Source organism: Aulonocara stuartgranti (genome assembly GCF_965226115.1).
Source record: "Aulonocara stuartgranti genome assembly, chromosome: 16".
Classification (NCBI taxonomy): domain Eukaryota; kingdom Metazoa; phylum Chordata; class Actinopteri; order Cichliformes; family Cichlidae; genus Aulonocara; species Aulonocara stuartgranti.
Genome location: NC_138952.1, coordinates 36,767,646 through 36,783,434, shown reverse-complemented (window position 1 = coordinate 36,783,434; position 15,789 = coordinate 36,767,646). Strand labels below are relative to the sequence as shown.

The following is a 15,789-nucleotide window of genomic DNA, read 5'->3' as shown; positions in this document are numbered from 1 at the left end:
TCCCTCCTTGTAAATCTCACATTTGATGATGGACCACAGGTTCTCAATGGGGTTCAGATCAGGTGAACAAGGAGGCCATGTCATTAGTTTTTCTTCTTTTATACCCTTTCTTGCCAGCCACGCTGTGGAGTACTTGGACGCGTGTGATGGAGCATTGTCCTGCATGAAAATCATGTTTTTCTTGAAGGATGCAGACTTCTTCCTGTACCACTGCTTGAAGAAGGTGTCTTCCAGAAACTGGCAGTAGGACTGGGAGTTGAGCTTGACTCCATCCTCAACCCGAAAAGGCCCCACAAGCTCATCTTTGATGATACCAGCCCAAACCAGTACTCCACCTCCACCTTGCTGGCGTCTGAGTCGGACTAGAGCTCTCTGCCCTTTACCAATCCAGCCACGGGCCCATCCATCTGGCCCATCAAGACTCACTCTCATTTCATCAGTCCATAAAACCTTAGAAAAACCAGTCTTGAGATATTTCTTGGCCCAGTCTTGACGTTTCAGCTTGTGTGTCTTGTTCAGTGGTGGTCATCTTTCAGCCTTTCTTACCTTGGCCATGTCTCTGAGTATTGCACACCTTGTGCTTTTGGGCACTCCAGTGATGTTGCAGCTCTGAAATATGGCCAAACTGGTGGCAAGTGGCATCTTGGCAGCTGCACGCTTGACTTTTCTCAGTTCATGGGCAGTTATTTTGCGCCTTGGTTTTTCCACACGCTTCTTGCGACCCTGTTGACTATTTTGAATGAAACGCTTGATTGTTCGATGATCACGCTTCAGAAGCTTTGCAATTTTGAGACTGCTGCATCCCTCTGCAAGATATCTCACTATTTTTGACTTTTCTGAGCCTGTCAAGTCCTTCTTTTGACCCATTTTGCCAAAGGAAAGGACGTTGCCTAATAATTATGCACACCTGATATAGGGTGTTGATGTCATTAGACCACACCCCTTCTCATTACAGAGATGCACATCACCTAATATGCTTAATTGGTAGTAGACTTTCGAGCCTATACAGCTTGGAGTAAGACAACATGCATGAAGAGGATGATGTGGACAAAATACTCATTTGCCTAATAATTCTGCACTCCCTGTATGTCTATTGTACCCATCTCACATGATTGGATTTCATCCCTATCTTTTCCAAACGTCATGAAATAATCTATCCTTGTATAAAGGGAATGTGGAGCTGAGTAATGAGAATAATCTCTCCTTGTAGGGAAACGATTTCTCCATACGTCAATTAAATCTACCTCTTCATAAAGTGCAGAGACTCTTTTATACAAAGTACTTGATTCCAGCATTCTTCTATTAGAGCTATCTAAATCCGGCCACAGGCAAATATTCAGATCGCCGCCACAAATCAAGGGGCCTTGGGTTTCTGTCACCATTATATTAATAATTTTTTTAAAGAAACTCAGGTCACTTCCTTGTGGTGCATAAACATTCATTAATGTAACCAGATTACCATCAACCGTTCCCCGAACCAGTATAAACCTCCCCTCCTTATCCTTAATTTCAGACAACTTTTCAAAGTTTAGATCCCTAGAGATTAAGATCACCACACCTCGCCTGCGGCCAGATTTGTATGATGAGGAGAACATGTTTGTAAAGCCCATTCTCTTGAGTTTTCCATGTTTATTATTAGTCAAGTGGGTTTCTTGGAAATATACGATTTATGCTCAATCTTTCTTCATTTTAGTTAGAAATCTGCTTCGCTTAATAGGATTTGTAAGCCCATTTACATTAAAAGAAATAACCTTCATCCCTTTGGCACTCACTTTTCATAAAATGAAGCATCAGAACTTGAATAACTTATTGACTGGTCAACTCCCTCTGAGAACCCGAACAATGAAAAATAATAACTGCTCAAAACCAAACAGAAAAAGAAAAACGTGATTCCAAGGTTGGGGTCATTCCTATCAGACCCTGGCACATATGTTGTGTAAGTCCCACCAGCAGGGGGAAGCCTCTCCTTGCTAAAGGATAAGGGCCCCTGATTTCACCTTTAAGGTGCATTTCTCCATCGTCTCTCTGATAGTCTTAACTATCCATCTAGTAAGGGGAAGGTATCTATTGTCTCACCCACTTTGACAGAGTAGTATATCCTCATTGGTCTCCTGTAATGGAGGGGGAGCACCTCCTAAAAATCTGAAGATGCTCACGAATCCCCTGGTTCGCATATCCGCAGTCGCCTCCTCCTCCGCCGAATAGAGCACAGTTCCATCCCGATAGAAAACCCTCAATTTAGCAGGATAGGGAGTCTGAAATCTTATGTTCTGTTGTTTCAAAGCCTTTTTTAGCTTCAGCATAGTCCTTACGTTTCCACAGGATGGCTGGGGCATTGCACTCGGTCTTCCACTTTCGCGATACGGGTCTCTGCTTCGGTTATCTTATTGTTGACTCTGACCAGGTCAGACTTGAAATCTTGGAACTCTCTCCGGAAGTCCCGTATTTCTTCCAGTATCGTGGTTAAAGCATAATCTTCCTCCGCACTACCATAGCATTAGCTTCGTGTCGAGGTGGTGACGCCACTGCAGGAATCCCTTCATTTGTACGTTCCACATCCACGAGACCAACTGCTCCACTGGCGATGCCATACCACAGCTGCTACACACAACCCTGTGCCATTTGGACCCTATGTCCTGTTTGTGGGCTACAGTTCTGCATTCAACACAATAATCCCCGCAAATCTTTTCACCAAGTTGAAGGATCTAGGTCCTCTACCAGAGGCCTGGGAGCTTGAGGGTCCTGCACAGTATCTTAGCTGGTCCTAGGACTTCGCTCTTCTGGACAGAGATCTCCGATGTTGTTCCTGGGGTCTGCTGGAGCCACTCGCCTCGCTTGGGAGTCACTGCACTTGGTGCTCTGATTACCACTGGGACCACTGTTACCTGGTGGTGGCTGTGGCTCAGGTGGTAGAGCAGATCAGCTACAGGTTGGTGGTTTGATTCCTGACTCCCCCAGTCTGCATGCCAAATATCCTTGGGCAAGACCAAGGATAACTAATCCCAAATTGCCCTCCGATGCGTCCATCAGAGTGTGAATGTGTGTGAATGTTGTTTAGTTGCACTTCAGTTTAGAAGTGCTTGTATGAGTGTGATTGGGTGAATGAGGCATGTTGTATACAGCGCTTTGAGTACTCCGGGAGAGTAGAAAAGCACTATATAAGAATCAATCCATTTACTTCACCAAGGGCTCAGAGAAGAGCCCTTGGACTGGACAACCTTGACCCAAAATTAAGGCCATTACTGGTGCCAACTGCAGCCCCATAACCATCAGGAGGCATCTGAGACTGAAGGGCTTCAAAAACAAAAAACGTCTTCAAAGGCCGCGTCTCCTTGAACGCCACAGATCTGACCGTTTGAACTTTGCAGGAGAGCACCAAACATGAGAAATTGAAAGGCAGAAGAAAGTTTTATTCTTTGATGAGAATAAATGTAACCTTGATGGTCCTGATGGTTTCCAACATCACTGGAATGACAAGCAGATCCCACCACAGTGGAGGGGGCACCATAATGGTCTGGGGTGCTTTTTAATTCAGTGGAACAATCTAGCAGGAGGTGCAGGGGCGTCAAACAGCTGCGGGCTATGTCCAGATGTTGCAGAGAGCCTTGCTCATGACTGAGGGCCCTCGTCTGTGTGGTAACCACTGGGTTTTTCAACAGGACAACGCTACAGTACCCAATGCCCACTGGACAAGGGACTTCTTCCAGGAGAATAACATCACTCTTTTGCACCATCCTGCGTGTTCCCCTGATCTAAATCCAACTGAGAGCCTTTGGGGATGGATGGCAAGGGAAGTTTACAAAAATAGACAACAGTTCCAGACAGTAGAAGCCCTTCGCGCAGCCATCTTCAACACTTGAAATGTTCCCATCACCTATTGGAAACTCTTGCATCAAGTATGCCGCAACAAATCTTTGAAGTAATCAACAATAACGGTGGAGCTCCTCATTACTGAGTTCATGTTTGGAACTCTGATTTCTGTGTTGGGGGGGTTTCCGGGATTTTTTGGAGGTGTGGTCTGAAACTTTGGAACAGCCTGCTTCAGTTTAAACGTTGTTTTCAATAAATTGCTCAAAAAAATATTTTGTCTCACTCCCATTTCTTCTTGTTGCATTTGAAGCTCTTCTTAGAAGCTTGTTAAGATCCAACCATGTAAAACGTGATTTTTTTGCCAAGTGGTCTTAAACTTTTAATTGAGACGCTATATATTGTCAACCACCTCCTCTACATGGATGACATCAAGCTGTATGCCAAGACTGTATGAAACATCGATTCACTGATCCACACCACCAGAATATACAACAAGGACACTGGGATGTCATTCAGGCTGGAGAAGCCGCATGATAACAACGAGAGGGAAAGTAGTCGGAACTGAGGGGACCGAACTACCAGAAGGCAGCATTGCAGACATCATGGTAATCAGATCCAAGTACCTGGTGATCCCAAAGGTACAAGGAAACTACAAAGAGGCTGCTAGGACAGCTGCAACCACCAAGTACCTGCAGAGGGTCAGGCTGTGTCCTGAGGAGTCAGCTGAACGGTAAGAACAAGATCCGGGCTATCAACACCTACGCCCTGCCCGTGATCAGGTACCCTGCTGGGATAATAAGCTGGCTGAAGGAGGAGATAGAAGCCACTGACATCAAGACAAGAAAGCTCCTGACCATGCATGGAGGGTTTCACCTAGGGGTGGGTGGTATGAACGGTATACGGTAGAAACTATATAAATTTGGCCAACGGTAGAGATTTTGACTATACCACTCTACCGCGATAGCGCATGTTGATGGTGTCATCAAGCAGAGCCTGTTTTGGTCGAAAGCATTGCAGCGGCTGCAAACAATATCATCTGCAAATTATGCCGGGTGACAGTAATAGCAAAGAGACGAAGCACTTTTGGAAGATGGGGAAAGCCAAAAACTGCGCTTCCTCCACTTCGCTACCATTGATACATTAATGCAGTATTCTATCACAGCGGCTCTATTCCCGTGTTGTTGCAGTGCATTAATGACTAACCTCATACTGTGGATGGATTATCTCAGTTGTTCTCCTGACTGAAGTTTGGTCCGTTTACAGCATCCTGCTATGCGATTGCATTTGTCTCTAACAATCAGGAACCTTCACGTTAACTTTTATCGAGTGGAAAAAAATTGGCGTTCATCCTCCAGCTTCACTGTGCTAATGTTATGCTAACGTAGCTGTTTTGCTAGCAATCACGTAGGACAGGACATCATTATATACAAGCTAGTCCAGCTTCAGTAACCCTACAAACGTCACTGCTGTTTAGTTTTCTGTCTTCATTTATGTTGGAAGTGATAGCAGAGTTGTACGTTTTAATTTTTTCAGAAATCTCTCAGTCAGAACATGCTACATCATGTTTAGGTGGAAGCTAGCGAGCTAACTTCCTGCTAACTTCCAACTCCGTTGAATTGAATAAATTCTGTTTTCATGGATGCCTGGATGTTAAACTTAATTGTTCCACCTGGTAAAGCAGCAACGCTGATCATTTTATTAAAGGTGAAAGAATTTAGACAGTTTTTCAACTCTCAGTGATGCCGCAGTGTTTGTTTGACTTTGGGACCTGAAGTGGACAGAGTTTAGGACCCAGATTACTCTGCGAGGTTCCTGACTACGGCAGCTGTAATGCTCCGACAATCCATCAGGCGGTGCGTCTTCGTAGCTTACCAAAGTCGGACTAAAACATTTTTGGACAGATTTCTACGCGCCATGTAGCACATAAAATCGGTTCGAGGTCAGTAAGCACAACCAGAATTCATACATAAGGCACACTGTCGCTTTTGAGAAAATTAAAGCATTTTAAGTGTGCCTTGTAGTGTGTAAAATACGTTATACAGAAGAAAAGAATATATCGCGATATATATCGTTACCGCACATGCTTCAAATTATACCGTAATATGGATTTTAGGCCATATCGCCCAGCCCTAGTTTCACCCCAAGTCCAGCACTTGGCTGTACGCTAAGTGGAAGGAAGGAGGCCGGGGACTGGTGAGTGTCAGCATGAGACAACGACAATCCACGATGTTCAGGAGACGCCCACTAGGGTGGTGGCAAATGGCTGAGCTAAGATCCTGTGGGACTTCAACATACATACGGGCAAAATGGTGATGGCTAACCAATCAGACATAGTAGTGGTGGACAAGAAGAGGAAGATGGCTGTAGTGATAGATGTAGCGGTTCCAATTGACAGCAACATCAGGAAGAAGGAACATGAGAAGCTCGTGCAGTACCAAGGCTCCAGAGAACAGCTCGAGAAGATGTAGAGGGTGAAGGTAACAGTGGTCCCAGTGGTAAAGGTTTAAATCATATCTATCTATTAGACTCCAGTTTACCCAAGTAAATGGAAAACCTTCACACATTAATTATGGAGTTCCACAGGATCCTACATTGGGGCCAGTTCTATTTACATTATATTATTCTTCCCTTAGGGAGTATTATTAGATATATCATACACTTCCATTACTATGCAAATAATACCTACACGATAGCCATGATGCACAGTTTTGTCTATCTATGAGGACAAACACAAATTAGTTAAATTGCAGGAATAACTAAAAGCAGGGGTGGAAGAACTCAAGGGCTGGTGTCCTGAACGTTTCCGATGTGTCCTTGATCAAACACAGCTGATTTAAACAGCTGAATGACCTCCTCAACATGTGTCTTAAGTTCTCCAGAGGCCTGGTCATGAACTTATCATTTGATTCAGGTGTGCTGACCCAGGGTGAGATCTAAAACCTGCAGTCTAGAGTTCCCCATCCCTGCATTAAAGTATGATCTGTATGACCTCTGATTTCCAGCTTCTAAAATAAAAACTGAGGTTATTGGAGTAATTTTTGACCACGCTATGTCCCTACATAGCAAATATGCAGGGATGCTTTCTTGTATGTACACAATATCTCTAAAATTACAAACATCCTGTCTTAGAGTGCTGCAAAAAACAGTTAATTAAAGTTCATTACTTCTAGATTTGGACAATTATATATAATCATTATCAGCTCGTTCTAACAGCTCCATGTAAAGACTTCACAATACTGCAATAAAGGGACTGACGGGGACAGAGACTATATTATATTGCTCTCATATTAGTTTCTCTTTAGTGGTTCCGTGTTAAATCTACAATGAAATGTAAAATCCTATATAAAGTACTCACATACAAGGTCTTGATTAATCAGGTCCTATCATATCTTAAAGACCTCATAGTACCGTATCACCCCCGATAGAGCAGTTTCCTTTCAGATTGCAGGCTTACTTGTAATATTTAGTATTAAGTGGAAAGGAAGGCAGAGACTTCAGCCCCTTTTTATGTGAAACCAGCTCCCAGTTTGGATTGGGGAGACAGACATCCTGTCAACTTTTAAAGTTCAGTTTAAATAGTTTCTTTTGGATAAAAGTTTTGGTAATGGCTGGATCAAGTGACCCTGAACCTTTCCTTCGATGCACTCCAAAAAACATTTACCTCTTTTAACTTTTTATGTGTTTATAAAGCATTTTAATCATTAGTTATTATTATTCTCTGGCTTTTTTGCACAGTGTGTCTTTTGTCATTTCTCCCAACCCCGACCGATCACAGGGAGTGTTTCATTTCTGCTGATGCCAAATACTTGCTCATAGAGGGTCCTCTGATAATTGGGATTTTCTCTCTATTATTCGAGGCTTTTACCTTACTATTTTTGTTATCTGGTGCTGAATGAATTCAGCTGAACGAGCTGGTGGGGCCGAGTTGCCTTTTTATTGTGTGGACACATACTAAAAAACATGTTTTATTTGCAGAATGCCAAATGCCTGAACCCAAGAGAGGCTAGGTACCAGTTGCTATTTAGTTGGTTTACCTTCATAATCACGTACTGTGCAGGTTTCCAAAATATTAACCTGAAGCTCTCGTCTGACAGTTCTCCACAGATTTCAGCTTTCCTGAACCAAGATCCTTCCTCACTCTTTCAGTGCCATAGAATATATCTTAGCCTGGACAGTACTAAATGTGCCAGGAGTAAAACTGGAACTAGTAGGTCAGTTAGTAAGTAAGAGTAATAAAATTTCATTTGTTTAGCACCTTTGATAACAATCACAAAGTGCTTCACAGAAAATAAAACATGAAAACAAAAATTAACCAAAGCCAAGTTTAAAAAGATGAGTTTTTAGCTGTTTTTTAAAAAGAGACCACTGAGTGCACAGATCTCAAGCTCAAAGGGCGAGAGCTCCAGTCTTGGGGCCACAGTTACAAAAGCTCTGTCACCTGTCGGTAGCAGCCTCGTATGATGGACAACCAGCGAGCCCTGATCACATGACCTCAGGGACCTGCTAGGGAGGTATGGATGTAAAAGAGCTCTGAAAAGAACTCCAAGATTCCTGGTAGGAGCACAAACGGACTTTGGTTTTCTCCTCATTATGTAGAAAAAAGTTATCAGTCATCCAACCTCTAATGGAGTCTATGCACCTATGCAAAATCTGTAGTTTGGAAACATCTTGGGGCTCAAAGGAACCCACCCAGTGTCTCAGCCCATCTAGCAAAATATGATGATCAACAGTATCAAAGGCAGAGGTCAGGTCCAACTCAGCAAAACGGAGCATTCTCCTCATCACATCAAGACATCACTGAATACTCTAAGAAGTGCAGTTTCAGTAGAGTGGGCTCCGCGGATGAATTTATGCAGAGTGTATCCAGAACAGTTATAAGCTGCGTAGCCACAACCTTTTCTAAAATCTTAGCAATGAATGGGAGTTTTGAAATTGGTCTATAACTGCTAAGCAGAGAAGCGTCAAACTTGGGTTTTTTGTTGCAGCTGTTCCTCTTCCTGTTCCCTATTGCCGTATTGGCACTTACAGAACCTCCGATTTTTTTGTGGCCGGCCTCGATCGGAAGTAACAAAGTCATACTAGCCATCATATACAGATTTCTAAGAGACCTACTGTCATTGAAACAGCAAACTGGTTAATCATGTGTTCCAGCTTTATGGCATTCCTTGTGGCATTTAATGGAGGTCCCCTCTTTGTCTCTCAGGTCTCAAAAATCTTTGCAAGCTAAACTTAGTTTGATCCTTAATCTAATGGAGAAATGGTGAAAACTAGAAACAGCATTATGGTGTTTGATGTTATCAGATCCATGGTCCTGGAGCTCTCATTTGGCCTGGTTAGAATATCTGCATAATACATTTACCTCCTCTGCAACTGGTCACTGCTCTTCTGAAGCCTCTTAAGCCTCTTAAAGCTTCCATTGTTCCCCATTCTACAAGGCAGTGACTGTCCCATCGGTTTAACACTATCTTTGCCAACATGTGCATGGAAGCAGGCTATCGCAGTTCTTCTTCGAACTGCTGAACAAAATTGCCACCCTGCAGACAGGAGGAGAACCCTGTCTGCCCAGTATGTTCCAGAACGTTTGGCTTCCATCAATGGGACATTACGTTGATGCACCTTTTAAAATGGACAGAGCAATAGATTACCTGTATCCATGATAATCACTCAAACTTGCACATTTCTCAAATAAAGCCAGTGTCTTCCAGTCTTCTGCCCACACTCCACTGAACCACTCTCTCTTTTTCTGGATAGCTGCCTAACTGTCTGCTGCTCGTTCAAAGCCGCTGTTCTGGAAACTAACAAGCAAGATGTCAAAATGACATTAAAAATACCTCTTCTGCCATTGTTTACATCCTCCGATGACCTCCCTGCTCGGTACCAGTTGGGAAAATGTATTCCTGTCGTTTGATTATCTTTACGTAAAACGTTTAAACCACCAAGTTGTCTGAGTCTGTCCAGTTCATGCTGAAAATATGACAGTATCTGCACTGTGATTTGTAAGATGCACATGAGCTAAGACAACCAAATAGATATTAGACACACTTTAATTGTCCTTTACTTACAGTCACTGACGTAATACTGACTCTAGAGTTGATCCTTTTCTTGTAGAGTCATACGTGGCAGACTTTGATGGCAGAAGCTCATTGCTGTATCGGTTCAACCAGAAGTCCATGTCGACGGTCAAGGACGTGATCTCTCTGCGCTTCAAAAGCCATCAGGCCGAGGGCGTATTGCTGCATGGAGAGGGGCAGAGAGGAGATTACATCACCCTAGAACTTCACAGAGGAAGACTGGACCTCTACCTCAACTTAGGTGAGCTCTGTTTTTCCAGTGTTCCTGTGGTCATTGACGTGTCATTGCTAGAGATGAAGAGCGTGAGTGTGTTTGAGGGGATATGGGGCCTTTAGAGGAGATATATTTTGGAGGATGTCTTTACGATTAAGTTATCATTGGCTCAACCTGAATGTATAATAAGCTCACTGAATGTGAAGAGTAGTGCTGTTCCTCACAAACGATACTGAAAGGTACAGACCAGCTTGGCTTTGTTGAGAGAAGTTTGAGAAGCAGTGCCTACTTCCACCTGTACATACACAAATACAGCGTCATTACTGGAGATGTGTCTGCTCACTGTCTTCTTGGTCTTCTGTTTGTAAAGATGATAGCAGAGCGAGGTTCAGCAGCCATCGTGTTCCTGTCACTGTGGGCAGTCTGCTGGATGACCAGCACTGGCACTCGGTTCATATAGAGCGCTTCAACAAGCAGGTTAACCTCACAGTGGACTCCTACACACAGCGCTTCCAAACCAAAGGGGAAGGACACTCACTGGAGGTGGACTACGAGGTGAGTCCATGTGCTGACTGGATTACAGACAGTGGAGGTTAGACAGCAGTTAATGGATTTAGCTGCTGAGGATGAGACAACCCTGTCATTATTAAAGCACTGATGAACTGTGCTCATGGTGCTAAACAGACTCTCACCTGAGTATGTCCTGAAAGAGGCTTTATTTGAAATAATCATTTGAAAAACAGAGAGAAACAGAAATAGCAGACGGGTCATTTTTGATTCCTCAAAAGAACAGCTGCCTGCCAAGAACGCTGGCAGCCTCTGCAGACCTTTACACAGCATTTAACATTGTGTGACTCTCCATTGTATGCTGTGCAAACAGGGACATTTTGCTTTAACCCCCAAAGACCTTGGATACATTTTAGCAAAAAAAAAAAAAAACATACCTAGATTCAGTCGGTAAACGCTTCACAACTCTGCAGCCGAACTATACAACCTTGGCCTCTCTGGACACGAGACAAATGGCCCCAGAAACTGTCCTTCAGTCTTATTAAGATTAAAGTGTGAGCAACAGCCTTATGACCGAGAAAATATCGATGCTATTAGTGTGTTTAAGAAAAGGTTTAGCTCTACCAGATTTGATGCTTCACAAATCACAATTTAATCACAGCAGTACTAGGGGGTCTTATTATTGTAGCATACGGAGAGCTGTGCAGACTCTGCTTGGTTTGTGTATTAATAAGAGATACATCCGTGTCCCAGTACTGGGACTGGCGGACTTAAGTGATTCTAACTTTATTTATTGTAAACCCATTCAAGCCATTCATGAACAGAATGTTCATCCTCAGTACATCTGGAACAAAACCAAAAACCATACATGCAGTGGAGTCTAAACAAAACAGAAAACAGTCCAGGGCCTTGGCCAGGAGGACAAACTAGCAGGAGGCTGACACAGAGGAATTCTGGAGGATGACTGGGAGGCCAGCAGCAGAGATCAACTCTTGATGGAAAAGACGTGGCCTATCTGGAGACTTGGCCAGAGATTACCGATGACTGAAGAGGTCGGACTCCTCTGGTGGCTTGGCCGGGAGCCGGAGGCGACATGGGAGGAGACGGGACTCTTCTGGAGACATGGACAGAGGCTGCCACTGCGACGGAGACCCTCTGGTGACAAGGGCGGAGGTGGCTTGGATGGAGTCTGGCATCCAAGTCCATGCCAGGCTGATATGTCCAGGTGACTGGACAGGACAACAGCCACAGTGAAGATAATGGAGCCACTTAGACAGGTTGATCAGCGTCTGAGGCAAGCAACCGAGCTGGAGTCCCACCTTTTGTCCAGGGCAGAATGTCGGCAACGGCATGCATGGAGGAGACTCTCTGGAAGCCAGCGGTGACAGTGATGGGACACCGCAGCAGCTGCACAGGTGGCCGACCGCCACAGCGAGGAGTTACTGGCTCAGGCTTTGGCTCAGACAGAGCAGGACTGAACACAGCAGGCTGAGCGGGGCCCTGTGGCTCGGACAGTACTGGCTTGGGACGCTCAGGGTCAGACATAGACAGATCAGGGTTGGCATGAAGAGATAAATGCTATAGAGGAATATGCAGTGAGGCAAATTCACACGAACCCAAACATGTTCATGTGCAACTCTGGGAAATGTAGTTGATCGAGTATAGGAGGCTAAACCAGCGGCTTTTGTCTGCTTCTGTTGCTTTGAGGAACAAAGTTCATATACTGTATGAGCTACATTTGTTACTGTTATTATCAGCTGTATGAGCCAGTTAGTAATTAATATTGATATCAATATTAACACTGTAGCTGTCCTGTTTATAGTTAAATTCAGTATTTAATTTAAAAATTGTTTGCAACCAACATATGGTTGATTAGTGAAGTCGTTAGCATTGATAAGAAGCTGTGAAAAAAATAGATCTAAAAACTGTTTTTCTTTTAAATGAAGATTAAAATACAGCATGTGTAATAACTATGGGGACATTACGTAAACATGTTATTGACAAGAATGTCAGGCTAGAACAGGCTTTCATCTGCTGCTGCTCTGTTAGAGAAAGCTTTTAAGTCTGGCTTCATTCACAAGAGTGAGGTCATTAGTGAGGTCATTAGTGACATCATTAGTGAGGTCATTAGTGAGGTCATTAGAGGTCAGGCCCTGATGCCAGCTCATAGTGCTTGGATATGGAGTTCCTCATTATTTCCTGGGGCATGGATTGGGACGTTCTTCCATTAAAAATAAATAAATGAAAAAATGTAACATGTGCTTTGCTCCTGTTACATTAACAAAGGAAAAAGTCTTCCCTCAACTGCTGCGGCAATAAGACCACAGGGGAGTCATATACAGCATGTAACAGGTGTGATGTAGCTTTGGAGGCTGTGAGTGCTTGCTCATAGGGGGTCATGTGATTGTTGGGTTTCTCTCTGTATCTATGAAGCGCCTTGAGGCGACTTTTGTTGTGATTGTGCTATATAAATAAAATTGAATTGAATTGAATTGAGTGTTACTCCGTCAGCATCTGCCATAGATTTAATAAATAAATGAACGCTGATATCTCCTCTTTTCACAAACGCATTCATTACCCAACCTGTGCACACACACACACACAAGCCCGTTCAGCTATCTTAGTGAGGACCTTCATTGACATAATGGTTTCCCTAGTTCAGGGGTCACAACCTTTTACACCCAAAGAGCCATTTGGAGCCAGTTTCCACGCAAAAGAAAACTCTGGGAGCCGCAAATACTTTTTGACATCTAAAATGAAGATAACACTGTATATATTGTTTTTACCTTTATGCTTTGTGTGAACAACTAAGGTGTGTTGCTTATGAAATCCATGAAGTGCTACAGAGAAAATTACATTTTATTTATGTAATTAACACATTTAGATCTCTTAAAGAAATATAACAAAAGCAAAGCTGAACTAAAATGAAACAAACAAAACAAAAACTGTTGTGAGTCATCCTCATATCGCCTTTGGGCTTTTGGAGCCTTGACTTGACTTTTAAAAAATAATTGGAAAAAAGCTCGATGCTGCTGAAAGAGGAAAAATAGATATTTGCAAAATTCTGCCTAAATATGTATTTTACCTGGTTAATGTGTGTGGCGGGGCGTGGTCTGCAGCGCCGCTGCAGGGGAGGCGGACGCACCTGAAAAGTGGTCAATAAAGAGAAGCTGAAAAGCGTGTTCATGCAAACATCGTCGGGTCTGCCGTGATATGTTTACAACGGGACTTCTGCTCCTGAACCTCTGCGCACAGCGTCTGCAGGTCGGGGCTGTACGAAGTCACTTTATCTCTACAGGACTGTAAGCTGTCGTCTGTGAGGCGTGAGCGTGTTTGTTTTAACACAGTTCACGGTGGAGCTGCTGACATAATGTGGATCTGAACATCCATAACTGGCCTACCTGGGGTTGAAAGTCTCGATAAATGCACGCCGTTTCGGCGGGTACACCGGCTTCTGCGAGTGTGACGCTTATTTTGAGCGATGAAAAAATTATAGAATATAATTTAATTTTTATATTTCAATATCACAATAATCTTCCAATGTAGAACTACAAGGTAAAAAATAACAAACATAAATAAAATACACTTCAGCTAAATACTTCTAATTTATTTTCCCAAACCACACGGAGCCGCAGTATAAGGACTAAAGAGCCGCAGGTTGCCGACCCCTGGTCTAGCCCCTCACCCTAACCATTAAAAATGAAGGCCTGACCCTGACCATAACCTAACTGTAACCCTGACACTAAAACCACATTTTGAGCCTCAAAAATGCTTCAAACTTGTGAGGACCGTGGGTGTGTCCTCACAAGTGACTGTTGGTTCTCAAGTATAGTAGAATGCAGATTTCGGTGCTCACAAAGATAGCTAGACAGGAACACACACACACACACATAAACAAACACACACACACACACACACACACACACATAAACAAACACACACACACACACACACATAAACAAACACACACACACACACACACACACATAAACAAACACACACACACACACACACACACACACACACACACACACACACACACACACACACATAAACAAACACACACACACACACACACACACACACACACACACACACACACACACACTTCTATTTATGTTTTGTGTTTGGTATTTTGCATATACTTTGGTTGTTGTTGTGTTGGCACAATGACAATAAAAGATGAATTGAATTTCACATCATTTTTGTTAAAAACACGAGTTGTTCTTGGTGAATCGGTTTCTGTATTTTCTTCTTTAAAGCTGAGCTTTGGAGGGATCCCGTTGCCGGGTAAGCCCGGCACCTTTCTGAGGAAGAACTTCAATGGTTGCATGGAAAACCTCTACTACAACGGGATCAATGTCATAGATCTGGCAAAGAGACGCAAGCCGCAGATACACAGCGTGGTGAGTTGTGTAGTTTTCCACAGTGCTGCATGTGTTCTTAGTGAGTGTGTTGTGCATTAAGCTGAACTCAGCTCATATATGTAAAAAATGATGAAAAGCCTGGGTACCATGAAAACACAGACAGCAGTATTTGAGTTCTTCTGTCCTTTACAATCCTACACATCTGTAATAGACGAATATAACGACTGATTGTTTCTTTCTGGTGTCTATAAAGACAAACCTGTGCAGTGATTCACTTTTAAAAGCTCACAAATGTGAAAAAGCCTCACAGCACAGATGATCTCTATTAGGGAGCGAAGCTGATGTAATGATATTTATAAAGATAGGAAAAATGCAGGAAGAGTGCATCTGTAGGCGGGCAAAAGACCGTGGGCGAGTGGAGCGAGTGAAACTGTAAAGGTCTAATTTGGTAATCATATATCGCAGTGCAGTAATTCTATAGTCAGGTTTAGCAGGAGTGTGAGGCAGCAGCATGGAGCAGCATCTCAGGACGGACCGACAACTTTATGAAAACATGTAAATAATCGTGGATTGATTGCACATTTCTGTATAAGCTGGATGAAGTTTAGAGCATGTCCTCTGGAGGGACAGAAGGCCAAACGGCCGTGGTGAAGGTAGGGTAACAAATAAGACTGGAGAAAGGTGCATTCCTCCATGGATGTGCTTTCACAGGAGGTCCACGGATAAAAGAGAAATGAGTGCAGCCTTATGTATTTTCTCTATTTGACAGAGAAATTTGAGTTTAGTGTGAATATGTGTGAATGAACATGAAGCCAAGCGA

General features: G+C 43.3%; 1 protein-coding gene across 2 annotated transcripts in view; it reads left to right on the top strand.

The window, feature by feature from the left end:
• The window catches only part of cntnap5a (contactin associated protein family member 5a), a 135,797-nt gene that overhangs the window by 62,569 nt on the left and 57,439 nt on the right, over positions 1–15,789 (top strand). For both annotated transcript variants that reach the window (XM_082507948.1, XM_082507949.1), the window contains 3 exons: positions 9,919–10,122; positions 10,466–10,650; positions 14,865–15,008. In XM_082507948.1, coding sequence (XP_082364074.1) covers positions 9,919–10,122; positions 10,466–10,650; positions 14,865–15,008 — 533 coding nt within the window. The remainder of the gene's footprint in view (positions 1–9,918; positions 10,123–10,465; positions 10,651–14,864; positions 15,009–15,789) is intronic.